This window comes from Mobula birostris, chromosome 4 (genome assembly GCF_030028105.1).
Source record: "Mobula birostris isolate sMobBir1 chromosome 4, sMobBir1.hap1, whole genome shotgun sequence".
NCBI classification, from domain to species: Eukaryota; Metazoa; Chordata; class Chondrichthyes; order Myliobatiformes; family Myliobatidae; genus Mobula; species Mobula birostris.
In genome coordinates this window covers 106,106,502-106,130,139 of record NC_092373.1, presented here as the reverse complement: position 1 = coordinate 106,130,139, position 23,638 = coordinate 106,106,502, and the positions used below count along the sequence as shown (strand labels likewise).

Genomic DNA, 23,638 nt, shown 5'->3' with positions numbered 1-23,638 from the left:
GCAGTGCAAAGTACATAGAGGTTGGTTTCAGTACGACCATAACACATAGGAGCTTAATTAGGCCATTTGCCCCCTCGTGTCTGCTCCGCCAATTCATCATGCGATCCATTTCCCTCTCTATCCCATTCTCCAGCCCTCTCCCCATAACCTTTCACACACTGACATTATCAACCTATTAACTTCCACCTTAAATACACCCAAAGACCTGGCCTCCACAGCCACCTGTGGCAACGAATTCCACAGATTCACCATCCTCAGGCCAAAAAATTCTCATCTATATTATAAATCCCTCTATTCTTAGGCTGTGTCCTCTGATCTCAGACTTGCCAATCCTAGGAAACATCCTCCACATCCACTCTGTCTAGGCCTTTCAACATTCCAGAGGTTCCAATGAACTCCCCCCTTCATTCTTCTAAACTCCAGCGAGTAGAGGCCCAGAGCCATTAATCACATCACATATGATAAGCCTTTCATTCCTGGAATCATTCTCATGAACTTCCTCTGAACCCTCTCCAATGTTAGCACATCTTTTCTTACAGAAACGGCTCAAAACTGCTCACAATACTCCAAGTGGGGCCTCACCAGTGCCTTATAAAGTCTCATCATTACATCCTTGCTTTTATATTCTAGCCATCTTGAAATGAATGCCAACATTGCATTTGACTTTCTTACTACCAACTCAACCTGTATGTTAACCTTTACGGAGTCCCGCATAATGACTCCCAAGTCCCTTTGCTCCTCTGATTTTTGAATTTTCTCCCCATTTAGAAAATAGTCTAAGCTTTTATTTCTTCTACCAAAACTTCCTAACACTTAATTCCATCTGCCACTTCTCTGCCCATTATCCTTATCTGTCCAAGTCCCTCTGCAGCCTCCCTGCTCCTTCACCCATCTTAATGTTGCCCACAGTCATTAATTCTGCCATCCAAATAATTTATATAAAAAGTAAAAAGAAGTGGTCCCAATACAGACTCCTGGAGAGCACCACTAGTTGCTAACAGGCAATCACTCTTTGCCTCCTGTCAATCAGCCATTCTCTATCTTTGTAGTATCTTTCCTGTAATACCATGGGCTTAATTATGTTATGCAGCCTCATGGGCGGCACCTTGATATGAAAATTCATTCTTTAAAGTTATTTTCTCCAGTGGCTGATGACTGGCCACACCTTTTGCCCCAGGAATTAGCTTAGTGAATTATTATTAACTATCTCTAATACCAGTAAATACTTTCTTTAAAGACCTAAGAGTACAGGAGTCACCCGGATCAGATAAACTGCACCCTAGGGTTCTGAAAAAGGTAGCGGTAGAGATTGTGGAGGTATTAGTAATGATCTTTCAAAAATTATTGGACTCTGGCATGGTGCCAGAGGACTGGGAAATTGTAAATGTTACTCCACTCTTTAAGAAAGGAGGAAGGCAGCAGAAAAGAAATTATAGACCAGTTATTCTGAACCCCGTGGGAAGATGTTGGGGTCAATTGTTAAGGATGAGATTATGGAGTACTTGGTGACACAGGACAAGATAAGACAAAGTCAGCATGGTTTCCTTAAGTGAAAATCTTGCCTGACGAACCTGTTGGAATTGTTTGAGGAGATTACAAATAGGATAGATAAAGGGGATGCATTAGATGATGTATATTTGGACTTTCAGAAGGTCTCTGACAAGGTGCCACACGTCAGGCTGCTTAACAGGTTAAGAGCCCACCATATTACAGGAAAGTTACTAACATGATTAGAGCATTGGCTGATGGGTAGGAGGCAGAGAGTGAAAATAAAAAGGTCCTTTTCTGGTTGGCTACCAGTGACTAGTGGTGCTCCACAGGGGTCAGTGTTGAGACTGCTTCTTTTCATGCTGCATATCAATGATTTAGATGATGGAATAGGCAGCTTTGTTGCCAAGTTTGCAGTTGATACAAAGATTGGTGGAGAGGCAGGAGCTGTTGAGGAAACAGGTAGGCTGCAGAAGGACATAAAACAGATTAGGAGAATATGAATCGAACTGAATTGACTTTATTCCTTACAACCTTCACAAACATGAGTAAAAATTTTTACATTACGTCTCTGTCTAAGTGTGCAAACATAGTAATTTATAATAATTTATAATAAATAGAACAGTCAATGTAACATAGAAATACACTCAAATCAGCATCAGTTAATCAGTCTGATGACCTGGAGGAAGAAGCTGTCCCAGAGCCTGTTGGTCATAGAAACATAGAAAACCTACAGCACAATACAGGCCCTTCGGCCCACAAAGTTGTGCCGAACATGTCCCCACCTTAGAAATTACTAGGCTTATCTATAGCCCTCTTTTTACTAAGCTCCATGTATCTATCCAAAAGTCTCTTAGAAGACCCTATTGTATTCACCTCCACCGTTGCTGGCAGCCCACTGCACGCACTCACCACTCTCTGTGTAAAAAACTTAGCCCTGACATCTCTTCTGTACCTACTCCCCAGCACCTTAAACCTGTGTCCTCTTCTGGCAGCCATTTTAGCCCTGGGAAAAAGCCTCTGACTATCCACATGATCAATGCCTCTCATCATCTTATACACCTCTATCAGGTCACCTCTTATCCTCCGTTGCTCCAAGGAAAAAAGGCCGAGTTCACTCATCCTATTCTCGTAAGGCAAGCTCCCCAATCCAGGCAACGTCTATGTAAATCTCTTCTGCACCCTTTCTATGGCTTCCACATCCTTTCTGTAGTGAGGCGACCAGAACTGAGCACAGTACTCCAAGCCCATTCTGACCAAGGTCCTATAGATCTGCCACATTACCTCTCGGCTCCTAAATTCAATTCCACGATTGATGAAGGCCAATACACTGTACGCCTTCTTAACCACAGAATCAACCTGCGTAGCTGCTTTGAGCGCCCTATGTACTCGGACCCCAAGATCCTTCTGATCCTCCACTCTGCCAAAAGTCTGACCATTAATACTATATTCTGCCATCACATTTGACCTACCAAAATGAACCACTTCACACTTATATGGGTTGAACTCCATCTGCCACTTCTCAGCCCAGTTTTGCATCCTATTAATGTCCCGCTGTAACCTCTGACAGCCATCCACACTATCCACAACATCTCCAACCTTTGAGTCATCAGAAACTTACTAACCCATCCCTCCACTTCTTCATCCAGGTCATTTATAAAAATCACGAAGAGTAAGGGTCCCAGAACAGATCCCTGAGGCACTCCACTGGTGACCGACCTCCATGCAGAATATGACCCTTCTACAACCACTCTTTGCCTTCTGTGGGCAAGCCAGTTCTGGATCCACAAAGCAATGTCCCCTTGGATCCCATGCCTCCTTACTTTCTCAATAAGCTGTGCATGGGGTACCTTATCAAATGCCTTGCTGAAAACCATATACATTTACTGCTCTTACTTCATCAATGTGTCTAGTCACATCCTCAAAAAATTCAAGCAGGCTCGTAAGGCACGACCTGCCCTTGACAAAGCCATGCTGACTATTCCTAATCATATTATACCTCTCCAAATGTTCATAAACCCTGCCTCTCAGGATCTTCTCCATCAAATTAGTGAGGTAAGACTCACTGGTCTATAATTTCCTGGGCTATCTCTACTCCCTTTCTTGAATAAAGGAACAACTGCCACACCCTCCAATCCTCCGGAACCTCTCCCGTCCCCATTGATGATGCAAAGATCATCACCAGAGGCTCAGGAATCTCCTTTCTCGCCTCCCACAGTAGCCTGGGGTACATCTCATCCAGTCCCAGCGATTTATCCAACTTGATGCTTTCCAAAAGGTCCAGCACATCCTCTTTCTGAATATCTACATGTTCTAGCTTTTCATTCTGCTGCAAGTCATCACTACAATCACCAAGATCCTTTTCCATAGTGAATACTAAAGTAAAGTTTTCATTAAGTACCTCTGCTATTTTCTCCCGTTCCATACATACTTTCCCATTGTCACTTGGTAGGTCCTATTCTTCCACGTCTTATCCTCTTGCTCGTAACATACTTGTAGAATGCCTTGGGGTTTTCCTTAATCCTGCCCACCAAGGTCTTCTCATGGCCCCTTCTGGCTCTCCTAATTTCCTTCTTAAGCTCCTTCCTATTACCCTTATAATCTTCTAGATCTCTAACATTACCTAGCTCTCTGAACCTTTTGTAAGCTTTTGTTCTTCACTAGATTTATTACAGCCTTTGTACACCACAGTTCCTGTACCTTACCATAACCTCCCTATCTCATTGGAACGTACCAATGCAGAACTCCACACAAATATCCCCTGAACATTTGTCACATTTCTTCTGTACATTTCCCTGAGAACATCTGTTTCCAATTTAAGCTTCCAATTTCCTGCCTGATAGCCTCATAATTCCCCTTACTCCAATTAAACGCTTTTCTAACTTGTCTGTTCCTATCACTCTCCAATGCCATTGTAAAGGAGGTAGAATTATGATCACTATCTCCAAAATGCTCTCCAACTGAGAGATCTGACACCTGACCAGGTTCATTTCCCAATACCAAATCAAGTACAGCCTCTCCTCTTGTAGGCTTATCTATATATTGTGTCAAGAAACCTTCCTGAGCACACCTAACAATTCCACCCTATCTCTAGGGAGATGCCAATCGATATTTGGGAAATTAAAATCTCCCATCATGACAAGTCTGTTATTATTACACCTTTCCAGGATCTGTTTCCCTATCTACTCCTTGATATCCCTGTTACTATTGGGCGGCCTATTAAAAAACACCCAGTAAAGTTATTGACCTCTTCCTGTTCCTCACCTCCACCCACAGAGACTCTGTAAACAATCCCTCCACAGCGTCCACCTTTTCTGCAGCCGTGACACTATTGACCCACCTCTTTTGCCTCCCTCCCTGTCCTTTCTGAAACATCTAAAATCCGGCACTTGAGGTAACCATTCCTGTCCCTGAGCCATCCAAGTCTCTGTACTGGTCACCACATCATATCTCCAAGTACTGATCCACGCTCTAAGCTCATCCGCTTTGTTCACAACACTCCTTGTGTTAAAATAGACACATCTCAAACCTTTGGTCTGAGTGCATCCCTTCTCTATCACCTGCCTATCCTCCCTCTCGCACTGTCTACAAGCTTTCTCTATTTGTGAGCCAACCTCCTCTTCCCCAGTCTCTTCAGTTCGGTTCCCACCCTGCCACAATTCTAGTTTAAACTCTCCCCAGCAGCCTTAGCAAACTTCCCTGCCAGGATATTGGTCCCACTGGGATTCAAGTGCAACCCATCCTTTTTGTACAGGTTACACCTGCCCCAAAAGAGGTCCCAATGATCCAGAAATCTGAATCCCTGCCCCCTGCTCCAGTCCCTCAGCCACACTTTTATCCTACACCTCATTCTATTCCTATTCTCACAGTTGCATGGCACAGGCAGTAATCTCGAGATTATTACCTTTGCGGTCCTGCTTCTCAACTTCCTTCCTAACTCCCTGTACTCTTTTTTCAGGACCTCTCCTCTTTTCCTATCTATGTCATTGGTGCCAATACGTACCACGACCTTCGGCTGTTCTCCCTCCCACTGCAGGATATCTTGGATGTGATCTGAAACATCCCGGACCCTGGCACCTGGGAGGCAAACTACCATCCGAGTTTCTTTCCTGCGTCCACAGAATCGCCTGTCTGACCCCCTAACTATAGAGTCCCCTATCACTAATGCCTTCCTCTTACTTTCCCTACCCTTCTGAGCCACAGGGCCAGTCTCTGTGCCAGAGGCACGGCCACTGTCGCTTCCCCCAGCTAGGCTGTCCCCCCAAACAGTACTCAAACAGGAGTACTTATTGTCAAGGGGTACAGCCACAGGAGTTCTCTCTAGCACCTGACTCTTTCTCTTCTTCCTTCTGACTGTGACCCACTTGTCTGTCTCCCGTGGCCCTGGTGTGACCACCTACCTATAACTCTTTTCTATCCAGTTCCCTAACTTGCTCCCTTAGGAGCTGCAGCTCCACGCACCTGGTGCAGATATGGCCATCCGGGAGGTTGGGAGACTCCAGAACCTCCCACATCTGAACCCAAGCACAGAAAACTGGCAATCCTTTTCCAATTGTAAACTTCAGACCTCTTGCAGTAAAGGCCAATGTGCCATTTGCTTTCTTTATCATTTTCTACATTTGCCAGAAAACCCAAGAACACCTAGATTTCTCTATATTACACTGATGGGATTATACAAGACCCCCTCCCCACCCCAACTGGCCACTAAGAGGTGGAAGAACATATACTTAGATTGATTATGGAAAGGTACAGAAACAGCAGGGCTGTCATGATGGGGACCTTTCACTTCCCTGGTATTGATTGAAACACCTTTAATACAAGAGGCATAGATACCGCAGTATTTCTTCAGTGCATCCAAGGGGGGTCTTTGAACACCATGTGGAGTCTAGTCAGAGGAGAAAACATTCTGGACCTAGTTATGGGAAATGACACAGGCCAGATGACAGACCTGATAGAAGGTGAACCTTTTGGAAAGAGAGAACACAACTCACTATGTCTTAAGATAGTTATGGGTAAGGATAAAATCTGACCTTACAGGAAGGTACTAAAATGGGAAAAGAAAAATGACAGGATGAGAAAGGAGCCAAGGGGTATTAATTGGGAGTAGATGCTGTCAGACAAGTCCACTTCTAACATGTGGGAGTTGTTTAAAGACCAGCTGATCAGAGATCAGGATCAGAATGTTACCGTATTGAGTACAGACAAGAATAGAGGGACCTTGGATGACCTGAGTGGTCCTAATTTTATTCGGGAAGAATAAGGAAGCACATGTAAGGTTTAGGAATCTAAAATCAGACTGGGCCCTTGTGGAATATAAAGATAGCAGGAAAGTGCTCAAGCAGGCATAGTGGTTAGCACTACACAATTACAGCTCAGGACTCTGAAATTTAGAGTTCAATGCCGCCACCGTCTGTGAGGAGTTTGTACGTCCTTCCCATTGGTGCATGGGTTTCCTCCGGGTGCTCCGGTTTCCTCCCACAGTCCAAAGATGTACCAAGTAGTTGGTTAACTGGTCATTGTAAACTGTCCTGTGATTAGGCTCGGGATAAATAGGTGGCTTGCAGCACATTGAGCTAGGAGGGCCTGTTCCACACTGTATCTATAAATAAATTAATTTGTGATGTGTTGCACTTTGGGAGGCCTAATGAAAGGAGAAAATATACAGTTAATGAGAGACCCCTTCATAATATTGAAGTACAGAGGGGTTTCATGGTCCAGGTCCATAGCTCACTGAAACTGGCTATGCAAGTGGGCAAGGTGGGAAACAGGCCTATAGCATGCTTGCCTTCATTGTTCAGTGTTGAGCATAAAGGTTAAGGAAGACATGCTGCAGCTATATGAAGCTTTAGTCAGACCGCACTTGGAATACTGCATGCAGTTCCGGTTATGGAGACTGTGAAGAGTGTTCAGAGGTGGTTTACATGGATGTTGTCTGGATTAGAAGGTATGAGTTACAAGGAAAGGTTCAACTACATAGAACATAGAATAGTACAGCACAGTACAGGCTCCTTGGCCCACAATGTTGTGCTGACCCTTAAACCCTCCCTCCCATATAATCCCCCACCTTAAATTCCTCCATATACCTGTCCAGCAGTCTCTTAAATTTCACTACTGTATCTCCCTCCACCACTGACTCAGGCAGTGCATTCCACGCACCAACCACTCTCTGAGTGAAAAATCTTCCTCTAATATCCCCCTTGAACTTCCCACCCCTTACCTAAAAGCCATGTCCTCTTGTACTGAGCAGTGGTGCCCTGGGAAAGAGGCGCTGGCTGTCCACTCTATTCCTTTTTATAACTTGTATACCTCTATCATGTCTCCACTCATCCTTCTCTCCAAACAGTAAAGCCCTAGCTCCCTTATTAGCTGATCATAATCCATACTCTCCAAACCAGGCAGCATCCTGGTAAATCTCCTCCGTACCCTTTCCAATGCTTCCAAATCCTTTCTATAGTGAGGCGACCAGAACTGGACACAGTACTCCAAGTGTGGCCTAACCAGAGTTTTATAGAGCTGCATTATTACCCCGTGAATCTTAAACTCTATCCCTCGACTTCTGAAAACTAACACCCCATAAGCTTTCTTAACTACCCTATCTACCTGTGAGGCAACTTTCAGGGATCTGTGGACATGTACCCCAGATCCCTCTGCTCCTCCACACTACCAAGTATCCTGCCATTTACTTTGTACTCTGCCTTGGAGTTTGTTCTTCCAAAGTGTACCACCTCACACCTCTCCGGGTTGAACTCCATCTGCCACTTCTCAGCCCACTTCTACATCCTATCAATGTCTCTCTGCAATCTTCGACAATCCTCTACACTATCTACAACACCACCAACCTTTGTGTCACCTGCAAACGTGCCAATCCACCCTTCTACCCCCACATCCAGGTCGTTAATAAAAATCACGAAAAGTAGACATCCCAGTACTGATCCTTGTGGGACACCACTAGTCACAACCCTCCAATCCGAATGTACTCCCTCCACCATGACCCTCTGTTTTCTGCAGGCAAGCCAATTCTGAATCCACCTGGTCAAACTTCCCTGGATCCCATGCCTTCTGACTTTCTGAATAAGCCTGCCGCGTCACACCCACTGCACTACCCTCATCTATATGCCTGGTCACCTCCTCAAAGAACTCTATCAGGCTTGTTAGACACGATCTGTCGTTCACAAAGCCATGCTGACTGTCCCTGATCAGACCATGATTCTCTAAATGCCCATAGGTCCTAACTTTAAGAATCTTTTCCTACAGCTTTCCCACCACAGACGTAAGGCTCACTGGTCTATAATCACCTGGACTATCCCCACTACCTTTTTTGAACAAAGGGACAACATTCGCCTCCCGCCAATCCTCCAGTGGACAACGAGGACATAAAGATCCTTGCCAGAGGCTCAGCAATCTCTTCCCTCGCCTCGTGGAGTAGCCTGGGGAATATTCCATCAGGCCCCAGGGACTTATCCGTCCTAATGTATTTTAACAACTCCAACACTTCCTCTCCCTTAATATCAACATGCTCCAGAACATCAACCTCACTCATATTGTCCTCACCGTCATCAAGTTCCCTCTCATTGGTGAATACCAAAGAGAAGTATTCATTGAGGACCGTGCTCACTTCCAGAGCCTCCAGGCACATCTTTCCACCTTTATCTCTAACCGGTCCTACCTTTACTCCTGTCATCCTTTTGTTCTGCACATAATTGAAGAATACTTTGGGATTTTCCTTTACCCTACTCGCCAAGGCCTTCTCATGCTCCCTTCTTGCTCTCCTCAGCCTCTTCTTAAGCTCCTTTCTTGCTACCCTATATTCCTCAATAGACCCATCTGATCTTTGCTTCCTAAACCTCATGTATGCTGCCTTCTTCCACCTGACTAGATTTTCCACCTCACTTGTCACCCATGGTTCCTTCACCCTACCATTCTTTATCTTCTTTACGGGGACAAATTTATCCCGAACATCCTGCAAGAGATCCCTAAACATCGACCATATGTCCATAGTACATTTCCCTGCAAAAACATCATCTCAATTCACACCCGCAAGTTCTAGCCTTATAGGCTCATAATTTGCCATTCCCCAATTAATAATTTTCCTGTCCTCTCTGATTCTGTCCTTTTCCATGATAATGCTAAAAGCCACGAAGTGGTGGCCACTGTCCCCCAGATGCTCACCCACTGAGAGATCTGTGACCTGACCCAGTTCGTTACCTAATACTAGATCTAGTATGGCATTCCCTCTAGTCGGCCTGTCAACATACTGACAGGAATCTGTCCTGGACACACTTAACAAATTCTGCCCCGTCTAAACCATTGGAACTAATCAGGTGCCAATCAATATCGGGGAAGTTAAAGTCACCCATGATAACAACCCTGTTATTTTTGCACCTTTCCAAAATCTGCCTCCCAATCTGCTCCTCTGTATCTCTGCTGCTACCAGGGGGCCAATTGAATACCTCCAATACAGTAACTGCTCCCTTCCTGTTCCTGACTTCCACCCAAACTGACTCAAAAGAGGATCCTGCTACATTACCCACCCTTTCTGTAGCTGTAATAGTATCCCTGACCAGTAATGCCACCCTTCCTCCCCTCCCTGCCCCCACCTCTATCCCTTTTAAAGCACTGAAATCCAGGAATATTGAGAATCCATTCCTGCCCTGGTGCCAGCCAAGTCTCTGTAATGGCCACTACATCACAATTTCATGTATGTATCCAAGCTCTCAGTTCATCACTTTTGTTCCTGATGCTTCTTGCATTGAAGTACACACACTTTAGCCCTTCTGCCTTCCTACCTTTACACCCTTTATTCTGTTTCTCTTTTCTCAAAGCCTCTTTATGTTAGATCTGGCTTTACTCCATGCACTTCTTGCACTGCTCTATCACTCCGGGTCGCATCCCCCTTGCAAATTAGTTTAAACCCTCCTGAATCATACTAGCAAACCTACCTGCAAGGATATTGCTCCCCCTTGAGTTCAGGTGCAACCCATCCAATCTGTACAGGTCCCACCTTCCCCAGAAGAGATCCCAATGATCCAAAAATCTAAAACCCTGCCCCCTGCATCAACTCCTCAGCCACGCATTCAACTGGCATCTCCTCCAATTCTTACCATCAGTATCATGTAGCACTGGCAGCAATCCTGAGAACGCCACCCTTGAGGTCCTGTTCTTCAGCCTTCTGCCTAGTTCCCGAAAGTCACACTTCAGGACCTCGTCCCTCTTCCTGCCTATATCGTTGGTACCAACAAGTATCATGACCTCTGGTTGCTTTCCCTCTCATACCAGGATGTCATGCACCCGGTCAGAGACATCCTGGACCCTGGCACCCAGGAGGCAACAAACCATGTGGGCGTCCTTCTCAAGTCCACAAAATCTCCTGTCTGCTCCCTGACTACAGAGTCCCCAAAGACGACAGCTCTCCTCTTCTCCGTCCCACCCTTCTGCACCACAGGGTCAGACTCAGTGCCGGAGGCCCTGCCACCTTGGCTCACCCCGGTCGGTCATCCCCGCCAACTGTATCCAGGACGGTATACTTATTATTCAGGGGATGTTTTAAGAATAAGGGGTAGGTCATTTAGGACAGAGTTGAAGAGGAACTTCTTCTCCCAGAGAGTTGTGGAGGTGTGGAATGCGCTGCCTCAGAAGGCAGTGGAGGCTAATTCTCTGGATGCTGTCAAGAAGGAGCTAGATAGGTATCTTATGGATAGAGGAATCAAGGGTTATGAGGACAAGGCAGGAACCGGGTATTGATAGTAGATGATCAGCCATGATCTCAGAATAGCGGTGCAGGCTCAAAGGGCCGAATGGTCTACTTCTGCACCTATTGTCTATTGAATGGCTACAGGGGTGCTCTGCACTATCTGTCTACTCACCTTCGGTTTCCCCCCTCTGACTGTCACCCAATGACCTGCTTCCGGCAGCCTAGGTGTGACTACCTCCCTGTAGCTCTCATCTATGACTGCCTCATTCTCCCTTATGAGTTGAAGGTCATCCAGCTGCTGCTCCAGATTCCTTACATGGTCTTCCAGATCGCCCAGCCGCGTGCACTTCTGGCAGATGTGACTCTGCGGGAGAGGGGAGCTCCCCCAAGACTGCCACTTAGGTTGTTCTCTCTGAAGTGTCGGAGGCTGATGGAAGATCCTTAAAGTTATGAGAAGCATAAAAAGGGTAGATGGAATGAATCCTTTTGCCACGGTAAAAGAGTGAAACACCAATAGAGCTATACATCTTCTGAATTATTTCCACCAGTAGACATGTTTTAAAGTTGGGAGGGGGGAGTTTAAAGACAGTGTTAGAGCCATGTTTTTTTATATATAAATGCAGAGTGTAGTAGGTCCCTGAAATAGGTTACCAGGGGTAGTAGCGGAAACAGGCTGCTGCTGAGTGGACTTTAAGAGCTTTTAGACAGTTTATGCATTTTTAGACAGATGCATGAACATGAAGGAAATTTGGGATATGATTGATAAACATCAGGATATTTCAGCAAGAACTTGTCCTTCTAGCCTGAAAAGGACATTTCAATGTCTTCTGTGCAATAACTAACCTTCAGTCCAGGTTGACACACATGCCTAATACTTGAGGTCCCATCTTCTGCACCAAGCTTATTATGCGGCACTTTGCAAATGCCTTTTGAAAACCCAGATGCACTATGGCTTCAGGTTCCTCCAATCACATCTTCTTCTTACATCTCATAGAACTCTTGCAAATTTCTTGCATAAATTTACGTTGACTTATTATCCACATTAAGCTTCTTTAAATGACTAGCTACTTTATCCTTGACTATAACCTCCAACCTCTTGTCAGTAAGCAGATGTTAAAATGTTGCTTCAGGAGACTCCAAACGCTGGAACTAGGAGCAAAAAACAAACAGCTCTAAGAACTCAGCAGGTCAAGCAGATTTGTTTCTATATTAATGCAGCCTGCCTCTGACCTACCTCCACTTGCTTTCTTTTCCCAACTATCACCCACCTATCTCTACCTCCTGAATATAACCCTACCCTACTAGGTGTTTTCTGCACCCCTCCTTACTCCACCTATCACTACCAGCCCCGGCCTTAACCCTCCCCCACTCCTCTTAGTACTGACCAACTTCCCTGTCCACTCTATCTTGATGCAGGGTCTTGAACATTTACAATGCTTTTCCCTACAGAAGCTGTTTCACTTGCTGAATTTCTCCAACAATTATTTTTGCTGCAGATATGAAACTAACAGGTTTATAGTTATCCACTTTTTGTCTTCCTCTCTTCTTGAGCAATTAAATCATACTTGGAGTTTTCAAATTACTAGTACTTTCCCAGAACTTGGTGAGGTTTGAAGAACTTCAACAAATGGATCCACCATCTCTACAACTGCTTCATTTAAAATGCTTGGGTACAAGCCATTGGGACTTGGTGACTTTTCCGCTCTTACACCACCTCATTTTCTGTCTGGATTGCTGCCAACCTGATGGCATGACATCAATTTGTCTAACTCTGGTAATTTCAGCACCTCCCCAACTTCTCTTTTTATATTCCTCTTTCTAGCTCGCTCCTTACCCCTTTCTCTTCTCTTCACCCTCTCATCGCCTCCCTCGAGTCCCCCCTCCTTCCCTTTCTCGCATGGTCCATACTCCAATCCAAAGAGGAATTGTTTCTTAGGGTTTTCAGACTTTTATTTTTCCACCTATCACCTCGCAGCATCCTCCCTCCATAAGGGCAGGGGTCATGAATGTCATTGGGGTCAGAGGTCTGTGCAAGTCTATAAGTCCAAAGGTCAAATCGTGATCCAAGAGTCCTGAGATCAATACCCGGAGGTCAGCAAAGCCCAAGGGGCAAAGCCAGAGTCAAATTCCAGATCTTGGCGAGTTCAGAAGTAGGAGTCCACAACTCAAAAAGTAAATTTGGTGAGTTCTGGAAGTAGGGGCCTGAAGATCAAAGTCTCTACGTCGATTGTCTGGAGGTCATCTGATGTCTGCGTGTAGGGCCAAAGCCTGGAGGTTGGAGACCTAATGTCTGCAAGTCTTTAAATCCAGGCCAAGTACCGGAGGCTGTCTGTCCATGGAGATAGCCATAGTCATACTTCATTGATCCCGGGGGAAATTGGTTTTTGTTACAGTTGCACCGTAAATAATTAAATAGTAATAAAACCATAAATAATTAAATAGTAATATGTAAATTATGCCTGGAAATAAGTCCAGGACCAGCCTATTGGCTCAGGGTGTCTGACCCTCCAAGGGAGGAGTTGTAAAGTTTGATGGCCACAGGCAGAAATCACTTCCTATGACGCTCTGTGTTGCATCTCGGTGGAATGAGTCTCTGGCTGAATGTACTCCTGTGCCCAACCAGTACATTATGTAGTGGATGGGAGACATTGTTCAAGATGGCATGCAATTTGGACAGCATCCTCTTTTTAGACACCACCGTCAGAGAGTCCAGTTCCATCCCCACAACATCACTGGCCTTACAAATGAGTTTGTTGATTCTGTTGGTGTCTGCTACCCTCAGCCTGCTGCCCCAGCACACAACAGCAAACATGATCGCACTGGCCATCACATACTTGTAGAACTTGTTACAAAGTGAAACGCTACATCATGAATGGTAGTGATGCTTCACTACCTGACGAGCTCAACCACTTTTATGCTCACTTTGAAAGGGAGAATGAACCGGCAGCCAGCATCGATGGGAGTACCTGGTAAGGCTCTGAAAAATGCGCTAACCAACTAGTGGGGTATTCAAAGACATTTTAATCTCTCACTGCTACAGTTGGAAGTTCCCACCTGCTTCACAATGACAACAATTATATCAGTGCCTAAGAAGAGCAGTGTGAGCTGCCTTAATGACTATCGTACAGTAGCACTCACATCTATGCTTTGAGAGGTTGGTCATTGCTAAAATCAACTTCTGCCTCAGTAAGGACCTGGACCCAATGCAATTTGTCTATTGCCACAATAGGTCTATGGCAGATGCGATCTCAACAGATCTTCATGCAGCCTTGGATCACCTGGACAATACAAATACCCATGTCGGGACATCATTTACTGACTATAGCTCAGTGTTTAACACCATCATTCCTACTGTCCTGATCGAAAAGCTACAGAACCTGGGCCTCTGTACCTCCCACTGCAATTGGATGCTCAACTTCCTAACCAGAAGACCGCAATCTGTGCATATTGGTAATAACATCTCTGCCTTGACTTCCAGTCAAGAGAACACCTGCATACAACGTTCCTTGAGTCAACATCTGGATAGATCATTAAACCATATATTTAACTTATTTTATGTCCTTTACTTTCATTTTTTGTCTCGAATGTGATCCTGGAACTGTTGGAGCCTGTGATTTGCTGTTTAGTGATCAATTAGTTGTTCCAGTGCTCTGTTGTCTCTGAGGAGATTCCAGGAGGTGGAGGCAGTGTGCAGGAACATCGTAGCTAGAAGGTTGCGAGCCAATGTTCGACTCCATTTTGCCGATTGAAGCTTCCATTGTTCACCCATTAAAGTGACAAGGGAGACTGAAACTTCGAGGTGAATGCGGAAATTTTCAGATCATTTGGGTGCTTCAGCGCTATGCAGTCTCTGAGAGGATTCTGGGAGACAGATGCAACACATGCAAACCTCATAATGAGCAGGCTGCAGGACGGCGCAAGCTGATGCTGGACCCTATTTCACCGATTAAAGCTCCCATTGTGCACCGATTAAAGCGACAGGGAGATTGAGACAACGAGGTGAATGCAGAAGGTGAACACCGGCTGCCAGTCTTCTGATTGCTCTACTGCAGAGAGGGGAAAGCCTGCTGCTGTCCCCGGAGAATGTTACCCAGGTTTTCTGTGTTTTGGATATGGACTTGGACTACAGACTTTTTTTTCCAGCTTTATAGTTATTTTATATTTTGTGTTTTTCGACCAATCTCTCATTTTTTTTGTGCGGGGGAGGGGTGGATGCACCTGTTCCATTTTGTTTGTTTTATTGTGTGGGGAGGGGGTATTTGGGAGTTGATGATCATGCTGCCTTTTCTTTTCCTTTCTTGACTTCATGGTTACCTGGGGAAGAAGAAATTCATAACTGTATACTTTGTTAATAAATGAACCTTCGAACCTCGCTGATGATCAACACTGGCGCACCTCAGGGGTGTGTGCTTTGCCCACTGCTCTACTCTCTCTACACCCATGACTGTGTGACTAGACAGAGCTCAAATGCCATTTATAAGTTTGCTGATGATACAACCATTGTTGGCAGAATCTCAGGTAGTAGTGAAAGGCCGTATGGGAGCAAGATGTACCAGTTATTTGAGTGGTGTCAGAGCAACCACCATGCACTCAACGTTAGTAAAACCAAACAACTGATTGTGGGCTTCAGAAAGGGTAACACAAGGGAACACAAACCAATCCACATAGAGGGATTAGAAGTGGAGACAGTGAGCTATTCCAAGTTCCTGGGTGTCAATATCTCTGTGGATCTAACCTGGTCCCAACATATCGATGCAGCTATAAAGAAGGTAAGAGTGGCTATATTTCATTAGGAGTTTAGGAGATTTGGTTTGTCACCTAAAACACTCAAAAACTTCTACAGATATACTGTGGAGAGCATTCTGACAGGTTGTATCACTGTCTTTGAAGTTGAAGTTGAACATCACTTGAAGTTACTTCGAACTCAATGGCTGTGAAGGTGGATGAAGGCTGCAACAAATCTATCAGCTCCAATCTTCATGGTTTCCATGCCATTGGAATCAGTTGGTTGATTTGTGAAGTTTCGTGTGCTTCTTGGAGTGCAACATCAAGTACATGTTAAACAAATACACGCATAGCGTCTTCGCTCTGTGGGCCACTTCTTCAGAACGAAGACCATCATCCTCGACCTCGAGGGATAGCCACAATGACGATCACTGTCTGTTATCGAGGGGGCACTGCTACACAGGATCGAGGTAAGCTGCAGAAAGTTGTAAAATTAGTCAGCTCCATCATAGCATCCAAGACATCTTCAAGGAGCTGTGCCTCAGAAAGGCAGTGCCCATCATCAAGGACCCCCATCACCCAGGACATACCCTCTTTACGTTGTTACCCTCAGGAAAAAGGTACAGAAGCCTGTTATTCCATGGCAGGTTCCAAGGTCCCATTTGCCAATTTACCCTGGGAGAATCTAGAACCTAGAATTTAGAACATAGAATATACACACTCAACAATTCAGGAACAGCTTCTTCCCTTCTGCATCTGATTTCTAAATGGACACTGAATCCATGAACACTACCTCACTACTGTTTTTAATTTCTGTTTTTGAACTACTTCATTTAATTTAATTATTTAATATACATATAGCCTCAGTACTTTTCCCTATATTTATTACATATGCATTTTACTGCTGCTAAGCTAACAAATTTCACAACATATGCCAGTGATATTAAACCTGATTCTGGTTTTACTGTTGCTGTTACTACTGCTGCTGCTTGTGTTACCTGCTCAACACTATGGGTATGCTCTCTTGGCACTAAAATGTGTGGTGGCACTTACGGGTTGTCCCCACAAATCCTTGAATGTGTTGGTTATTAACAAATCATGCATTTCACTGTATGGTTCAATACACATGTGATAAATTCAAATGTTTGTAAATCCAAATCTCAATCTGGACAATTTCTGCTTACCATTATCATCTAGCTGTTTAAATACCTGCCTTTGCTTATCTACTTACCCTGTCCACTCCAGACTACTCTATCTTTACATCACTGCAATTGCTCTGATTGAAATTGAGGACATTGGCTTTGGCCCCAGGATATTCACCTTTAAATTGTATTCAGACTCCCCCATTCCCAATTGAACCATAATATCTTTTTAAATCCTAACTCATGACATATGATCTAAAATTGTTTCTGTTGTTCCTCTTCCCGCCTTGTGTCGTATCGGGTGACAACTTTGCCATTTCTTTAACATTTTTGTCTGTATTCTATGAGGCCAATTTGCTAGCTCGACATTCAACCCAGCATGGATGGAAGCATGCAATTAGCTGGCCGGATTCAAACCCAGGTCCATTCGCCCCAAAGTCTGGTGCAGATGCCACTGCACATTGCATTTTCAATTAACATGGGTAAATCTATTTTTTTTGAAAATGCCATGGCTGCATTTCATCAGAAGATTATGTGTCCTAAGTAATTCTTGCAGATCCCAATTTAAGAATCAAAGCTAGGATTATTTGATTAGCTGATATATGAAGAAACCATATACTGTAATTAAGATGGTACATTATAATCATCACCATTTGGAATGGATGCCCATGAAAATACCAATCTTTGTAGTACCTATTTTCAAAAACAAAGGAGTAAATATGTTTGTTGAAATACGGCAAAGGACAATAGTGGTTGACTGTTTTTGTGACCAGTGGTGCAATGCCCAGATTGGTGCCACGACTTCTCTTGTTTGTAATATATAATAATCTGAATCTAGAAGTTGATAGAAAAAAAGTGTTGTTAACAGTGAGGAGGGGAGTCTTCAAAGGGTGGGTGAAGATAGTCTCTCACTTTATCCAAGGCATAGAAGACAATGGGCCTAGTGCTGGAAAAGGGCTGGACACTTGATCAATGGCAAGAATGGGTGAGCTGAAGGCCACATTTCTGTGATGTAGATTGAGAACAAGGAAAAGTACTGAACTATAAATATCCTTAAATAAATAAAACACTGATCAAAACTAATGCCACAAAATAACACAAAACTTGCAATTACAGTAACATTGCGTCTTTCTCAGTTGCAGAGTACCCTTTACAGCCAATAAAATGCACTACGAAAGGCAAATGTGATCACTGTTGAAAAATAGGTTTTTCAATGAAGGCACAAGACACTGAAATACTGGAGTGAGAATAAGATGTTACAGGAAATCTACAGCTTGAGATGGACGATAACGGACTATCGATCTTTCGATTTGAGACTGTTCATCTGGTTTATCTTTTTCAATGATATTGATTGAGAGAAATGTGCAATAATTAGTATACTCCTCCTCTCAGGGTCTTAGAGCAATGGAAATAGGCCTTTTTATTCATGTTGGCAAATCCACATCAAGCATCCATTTACACTAATGTTATGCTTATCCCATTCTTTTCTCAAAACCGCATACCCTGGCATACATAGAGTACAAATACAAACGGAACTGAATGTCTGAATGGAACCAAGGTGACTGGAATTGTCAAGCAAGCTGCACCACTCTGCTGCTCCTTCAGAGCATCTTCTTCAAACTGCGTCAAAGAAGCCAGATGGGAATGAGGTTTGATGTATTATCTATGTGAGGGCATCTCCAACAATGCAGCATCCACTGTATTACCTAGATTTGTACACTCAAATTCCAAAATGTGGAATTAAAGTCACAAGTTACTGATTTTCAGGCAGGAGATGCATGAGCAGGCCACACTTGTCACATGTAAATATCACTAAAATATTAAACTGAAATACAACACCTTGATTTGGAATAGTATTTCTTCGAGTTTGCAGCTTAGTCTCTCACATCTCTTTGCAGCGACAAATGGTCATGGATCACAGAGATCTCGCACAGAAGCTGGCCCACCATGGCCTTCAATTCCTTATTTCATTTACCACCACTTGATCCATAGTCTACTATGCCATGGTGCTCTTAAATACTGTGAGTGTACCTATCTGCATCAGATTTCAACCACAAGTGAAACAAAAAAATTCTTCCTGAGATCACCTCAAAACTCTTATTCTTCACCCTGTATATATGTCCTATAGTCTTAGATATCTCTAGAATTGGATGCAAACATACAACCAAACTCATTATCAACGTCTCATCAGAGCTTAATACATAACATTGATTCAAGCATTTAGATCTGAATTAGAGATTTTGCTGGACTAGCAATTTACTTCTATCCATCAAAAACAAACACAGCTTTCAGTTTCCATGCCACTACAGTAATGCACAGATCACATCATCAGTACTTATTTTATTCATCTATAGTACCATAGAGCAAATGTTGTAAAACAGTTATCCTCAGCATCCCGAATGACATCTACTGCATAATCAAGATTATGAAATCAGATCACTTTCATATTTGTTTGACTTCTGCCTGTGTGCAGTTATATTTCATGTGCAGACTGCACGGTAGAGTAGTGGTTAGCATAACACTTCACAGCACAGGCAACTAGAGTTCAATTCCCACCGCTGCCTCTAAGGAGCTTGTGTGGTTTTCCGCCAGGTGCTCCAGTTTCCTCCCACAGTCCAAAGTTGTAGTGGTCTGTAGGTTAATCGGTCATAGGAAATTGTCCCATGATTAGACTCAGATTACATTGGGGTTTGCTGGGTAGTGTGGCTCGAGGGGCCGGAAGAACCTCTTCTGCACTTTATCTCAATAAGTAAAGACAAATAAATTTTGTAGGCTGAATAGTTCTCTGGGACAATCTGACATCATGAAATGTGTTGTCCTAGCATTACTTTTTCAGGCCTTCTCATTTATGACATTAGTTTGTTTAAACTACAGCAGTCCTATTGGGAATAGTCGATAGTAACTTGGGTGGTACGGTAGCAGCAGTTAAGTACAATGCTATAGCAGTCTGTGACCCGGGTTCAATTCCACCACTGTCTGTAAGGAGTTGTGTACATTCTCCCCATGACAGCGTGGGCTCCCTCCCACATTCCAGGGATGTATGGGTTAGTAGGTCAATTGGTCACATAGTTGTAATAGGGCAGTGCCAGTTCATCGGGCACAGAAGAGCCTGGCACTATACTGCACCTCTAAAAATAAAATAAATAATGCTAAAACTGACATTTTACATCTATTAGGAAAAATAATTAATTTAAACAAGTACAAACGTCTTTTTTATCCCCACTTTCTTCAAATATACTATTTTTAAAAATACATGACAACAGGAAAGCTTGAATTATGTTCATGCAGAGAGTTTCTTACAGAATGAATTAGAGGTCCCAGAACGAGGGCACTGTCGACACATCTGCCGGTCACCACCACATCAGCTCCAAGATCCAGAGCTCTGCCGATTGGTTGGGCACTATGCAAATAACATAAGTGATCATTATTCAGTGTCCCAAATCAGAAAAGATGGATAAAATTAATGGCCTCAATACAGTTTACATATGATTTATTTTACATTTTTATAACATTTACTAGCTGATAAAATATGCATAAAATTTGGTCTTTTAATTTCTGGTGCTCTAGCTTTCTCAGTTACAATGCCTTCTTTGTAAGTGAAAAAAAACATAGTCAAACTGGATTTGCAAATTGCACAGGAATGGATTAACATATGAATCAGGGTTACTGTTATTTAAAGTGCATTCACCCTCTAAAAATAGAAACTTTTTAAAAACAGAAACAGATACTGAGGGAACCAAACAGGTCAAACAATATTTGTGGAGGAAAAAGTTATAAAACAATGCTTTAGGGTTAAGACCGTGAATGAGGACTGAGAAGGAACAAGAAGAATTGCTAGTACAAAGCACAGTGGGCCAGGCACTGGTGGAGCCTTATAGGGAGGAAACAACTGGGCAAATGGAAAAAGTTGGGATACCAATGCTCTATGTATTGCTACTATACTAGCAAACCTTCCTGTTCTCTCTCAGTCTTGATGCAGGATTTCAACCTGGGATGTGGTCGCGCCTATTTCCTCCCTGACCTGTGGAATTCTTCCAGCATCCGCAGGCTTTTTAGTGTTCAATTTTTAAAGCAGGATATTTCGCAGTGTTGGCATAAATTAAAAGTTCACAAAATCACAAGTGAAAATATCGAATATTTTATATTATATCAATGGCACAGGATAATAATTATTCAAAATCATAGTTAAGAGTTATATTTATTCCCCGATTCAAAATTCTAAAATCTAAATAACAAAGAGAGCAACTGAGGGGCACTGGAAATATCTGGGATTTCATTATTGCTAAATAACAAGTAAATCAAATCAAATCAAAGGTGGTGTTGAATCAGCATATAGGAAAGCAATTAAAAATCTGACCGAGTGATGCCATAACAACAACTTCTTACTCAGTGTTAGCATGACCAAGGAGCTGATAATTGACTTCAGGAGAAGGAAACCAGAGGTTCATAAGCCAGTCCACATCCAGAGATCAGAGGTAAGAGGGTCAGCAACTTTAAATTCCTTGGTGCTATTATTTCAGAGGACCTGTCCTGGGCCCAGCATGTAAGTGCAATTACAAAGAACACACAACAGCACCTCTATTTCCTTCAGAGTTTGCAAAGATTTGGTATGACATCTAAAACTGACAAACTTCTATAAATGTGTGGTGGAGAATATATTGACCGGCTGCATCACAGCCTGGTATGGAAACACCAATGCCTTTTCATGGAAAATCCTACAAAAAGTGAATATGGCTTAGTTCATCATGGTAAAGTCCTCTCTAACGCAGAGCACACCTAAACGGAACATTGTTGCAAGAAAGCAGCATCCACTACCCAGCAGATGCTCTCTTCTCACAGCTGCCATCAAGATGCCCCAGGACTCACAATACCAAATTCAGAAACAGTTATTATCCCTCAACCATCTAAAGGGGATAACTTCACTCAACTTCACTTGCCCCATCATTGAAATGTTCCCAGAAACTGCGGACTCACTTTCAAGGACTCTTCAGCTCAGGTTCTGGATATTTATTTATTACTATTATTTCTTTCTTTTTATATTTGCACAGTTTGTCGTCTTTTGCACACTGGCTGAATGTCTTATTGGTGTGTTCTTTCACTGATTCTTATGGCCGTAAGACCATAAGACATGGGAGCAGAATTAGGTCATTTGCTCCATCGAGGCTGCTCCGCTATTTCATCATGGCTGATCTTTCTATCCCCTCCCCAGCCTTCTCCCTGTAACGTTTGATACCATGTCCAATCAAGAACCTATCAAGCTCTGCCTTAAATACACCCAACAACCCAGCCTCTACAGCTGCCTGTGGTAATAAATTCCACAAATTCACCAACCTTTGGCTGACAAAATTTCTTTGTATCTCTGTTTTAAATGGACACCCCTCTATCCTGAGACTATGCCCTCTTATCCTAGACTCTCCCACCATGGGAAACATCCTTTCCAGATCTACTCTGTCTAAGCCTTTCAACATTCAAAAAGTTTCAATGAGATCGCCCATTATCCTTCTAAATTCCACCCAGAGCCATCAAATGTTCCTTGTATGATAACCCTTTCATCCCCGGAATCATCCTTGTGAACCTCCTTGAACCCACTCCAAAACCAGCACATCTTTTCTTAGATGAGGAGCCCAAAACTGTTCACGATACTCAAGATGAGGCCTCATCAGTGCCTTATAAAACCTCAGCATCACATCCCTGCTCTTGTATTCCAGACCTCTTGAAATGAGTTGGCTTCCTCACCACTGATTCTACCTAAAAGTTAAACTTTAGGGTGTTCTATACAAGGACTCCCAAGTCCCTTTGCATCTCAGATTTTTGGATTTTCTCCCCACTTAGAAACTAGTCTGCACATTTTCCAACGTTGTATTTCATTTGCTACTCTCTTGACCATTCTTCTCAATTGTCTAAGTCCTTCTGCACCCTTCCCGTTTCCTCAACACTACCTGCCTCTCCACCAATCTTTGTATCTGTTGCAAACTTGGCAATAAAGCCATCTACTTCATCATCTAAATCAATGATATACAGCACTAAAAGAAGCGGTCCCAACACCGAACCCTGCAGTACACCACTATCACTGGCAGCCAACCAGACAAGGGTTCTTTTATTCCCACTCAGTGCCTCCTACCAGTCAGTCAATGCTCTAATCAACTTTCCTGTAATACCATGGGCTCTTAACCTGTTAAGCAGCCTCATGTGTGGCACCTTGTCAAAGGCCTACTGAAAGTCAAATTATACATCATCTAATGGATCCCCTTTATCTATCCTATTTGTAATCTCCTCAAACAATTCCAACAGGTTCGTCAAGCAAGATTTTCACTTAAGGAAACCATATTGACTTTGTCTATCTCATCCTGTGTCACCAAGTACTCCATAATCTCATCCTTAACAATTGACTTCAACATCTTCCCAACAGCTGAGGTCAGGCTAACTGGTCTATAATTTTCTTTCTGCTGCCTTCCTACTTTCTTAAAGACTGGAGTGACATTTGCAATTATCCGGTCCTCTTGCACCATGCCAGTGTCCAATGATTTTTGAAAGATCATTATTAATGCCTCCACAATCTTTACCGCTACCTCTTTCAGAACGCTAGGGTGCA

General features: G+C 43.4%; 1 protein-coding gene across 5 annotated transcripts in view; it reads right to left on the bottom strand.

The window, feature by feature from the left end:
- Positions 1–23,638, bottom strand: part of lratb.1 (lecithin retinol acyltransferase b, tandem duplicate 1) — a 345,236-nt gene that overhangs the window by 250,843 nt on the left and 70,755 nt on the right. For all 5 annotated transcript variants that reach the window (XM_072255868.1, XM_072255870.1, XM_072255869.1 and 2 more), the window contains exon 6: positions 20,347–20,446. In XM_072255868.1, coding sequence (XP_072111969.1) covers positions 20,347–20,446 — 100 coding nt within the window. The remainder of the gene's footprint in view (positions 1–20,346; positions 20,447–23,638) is intronic.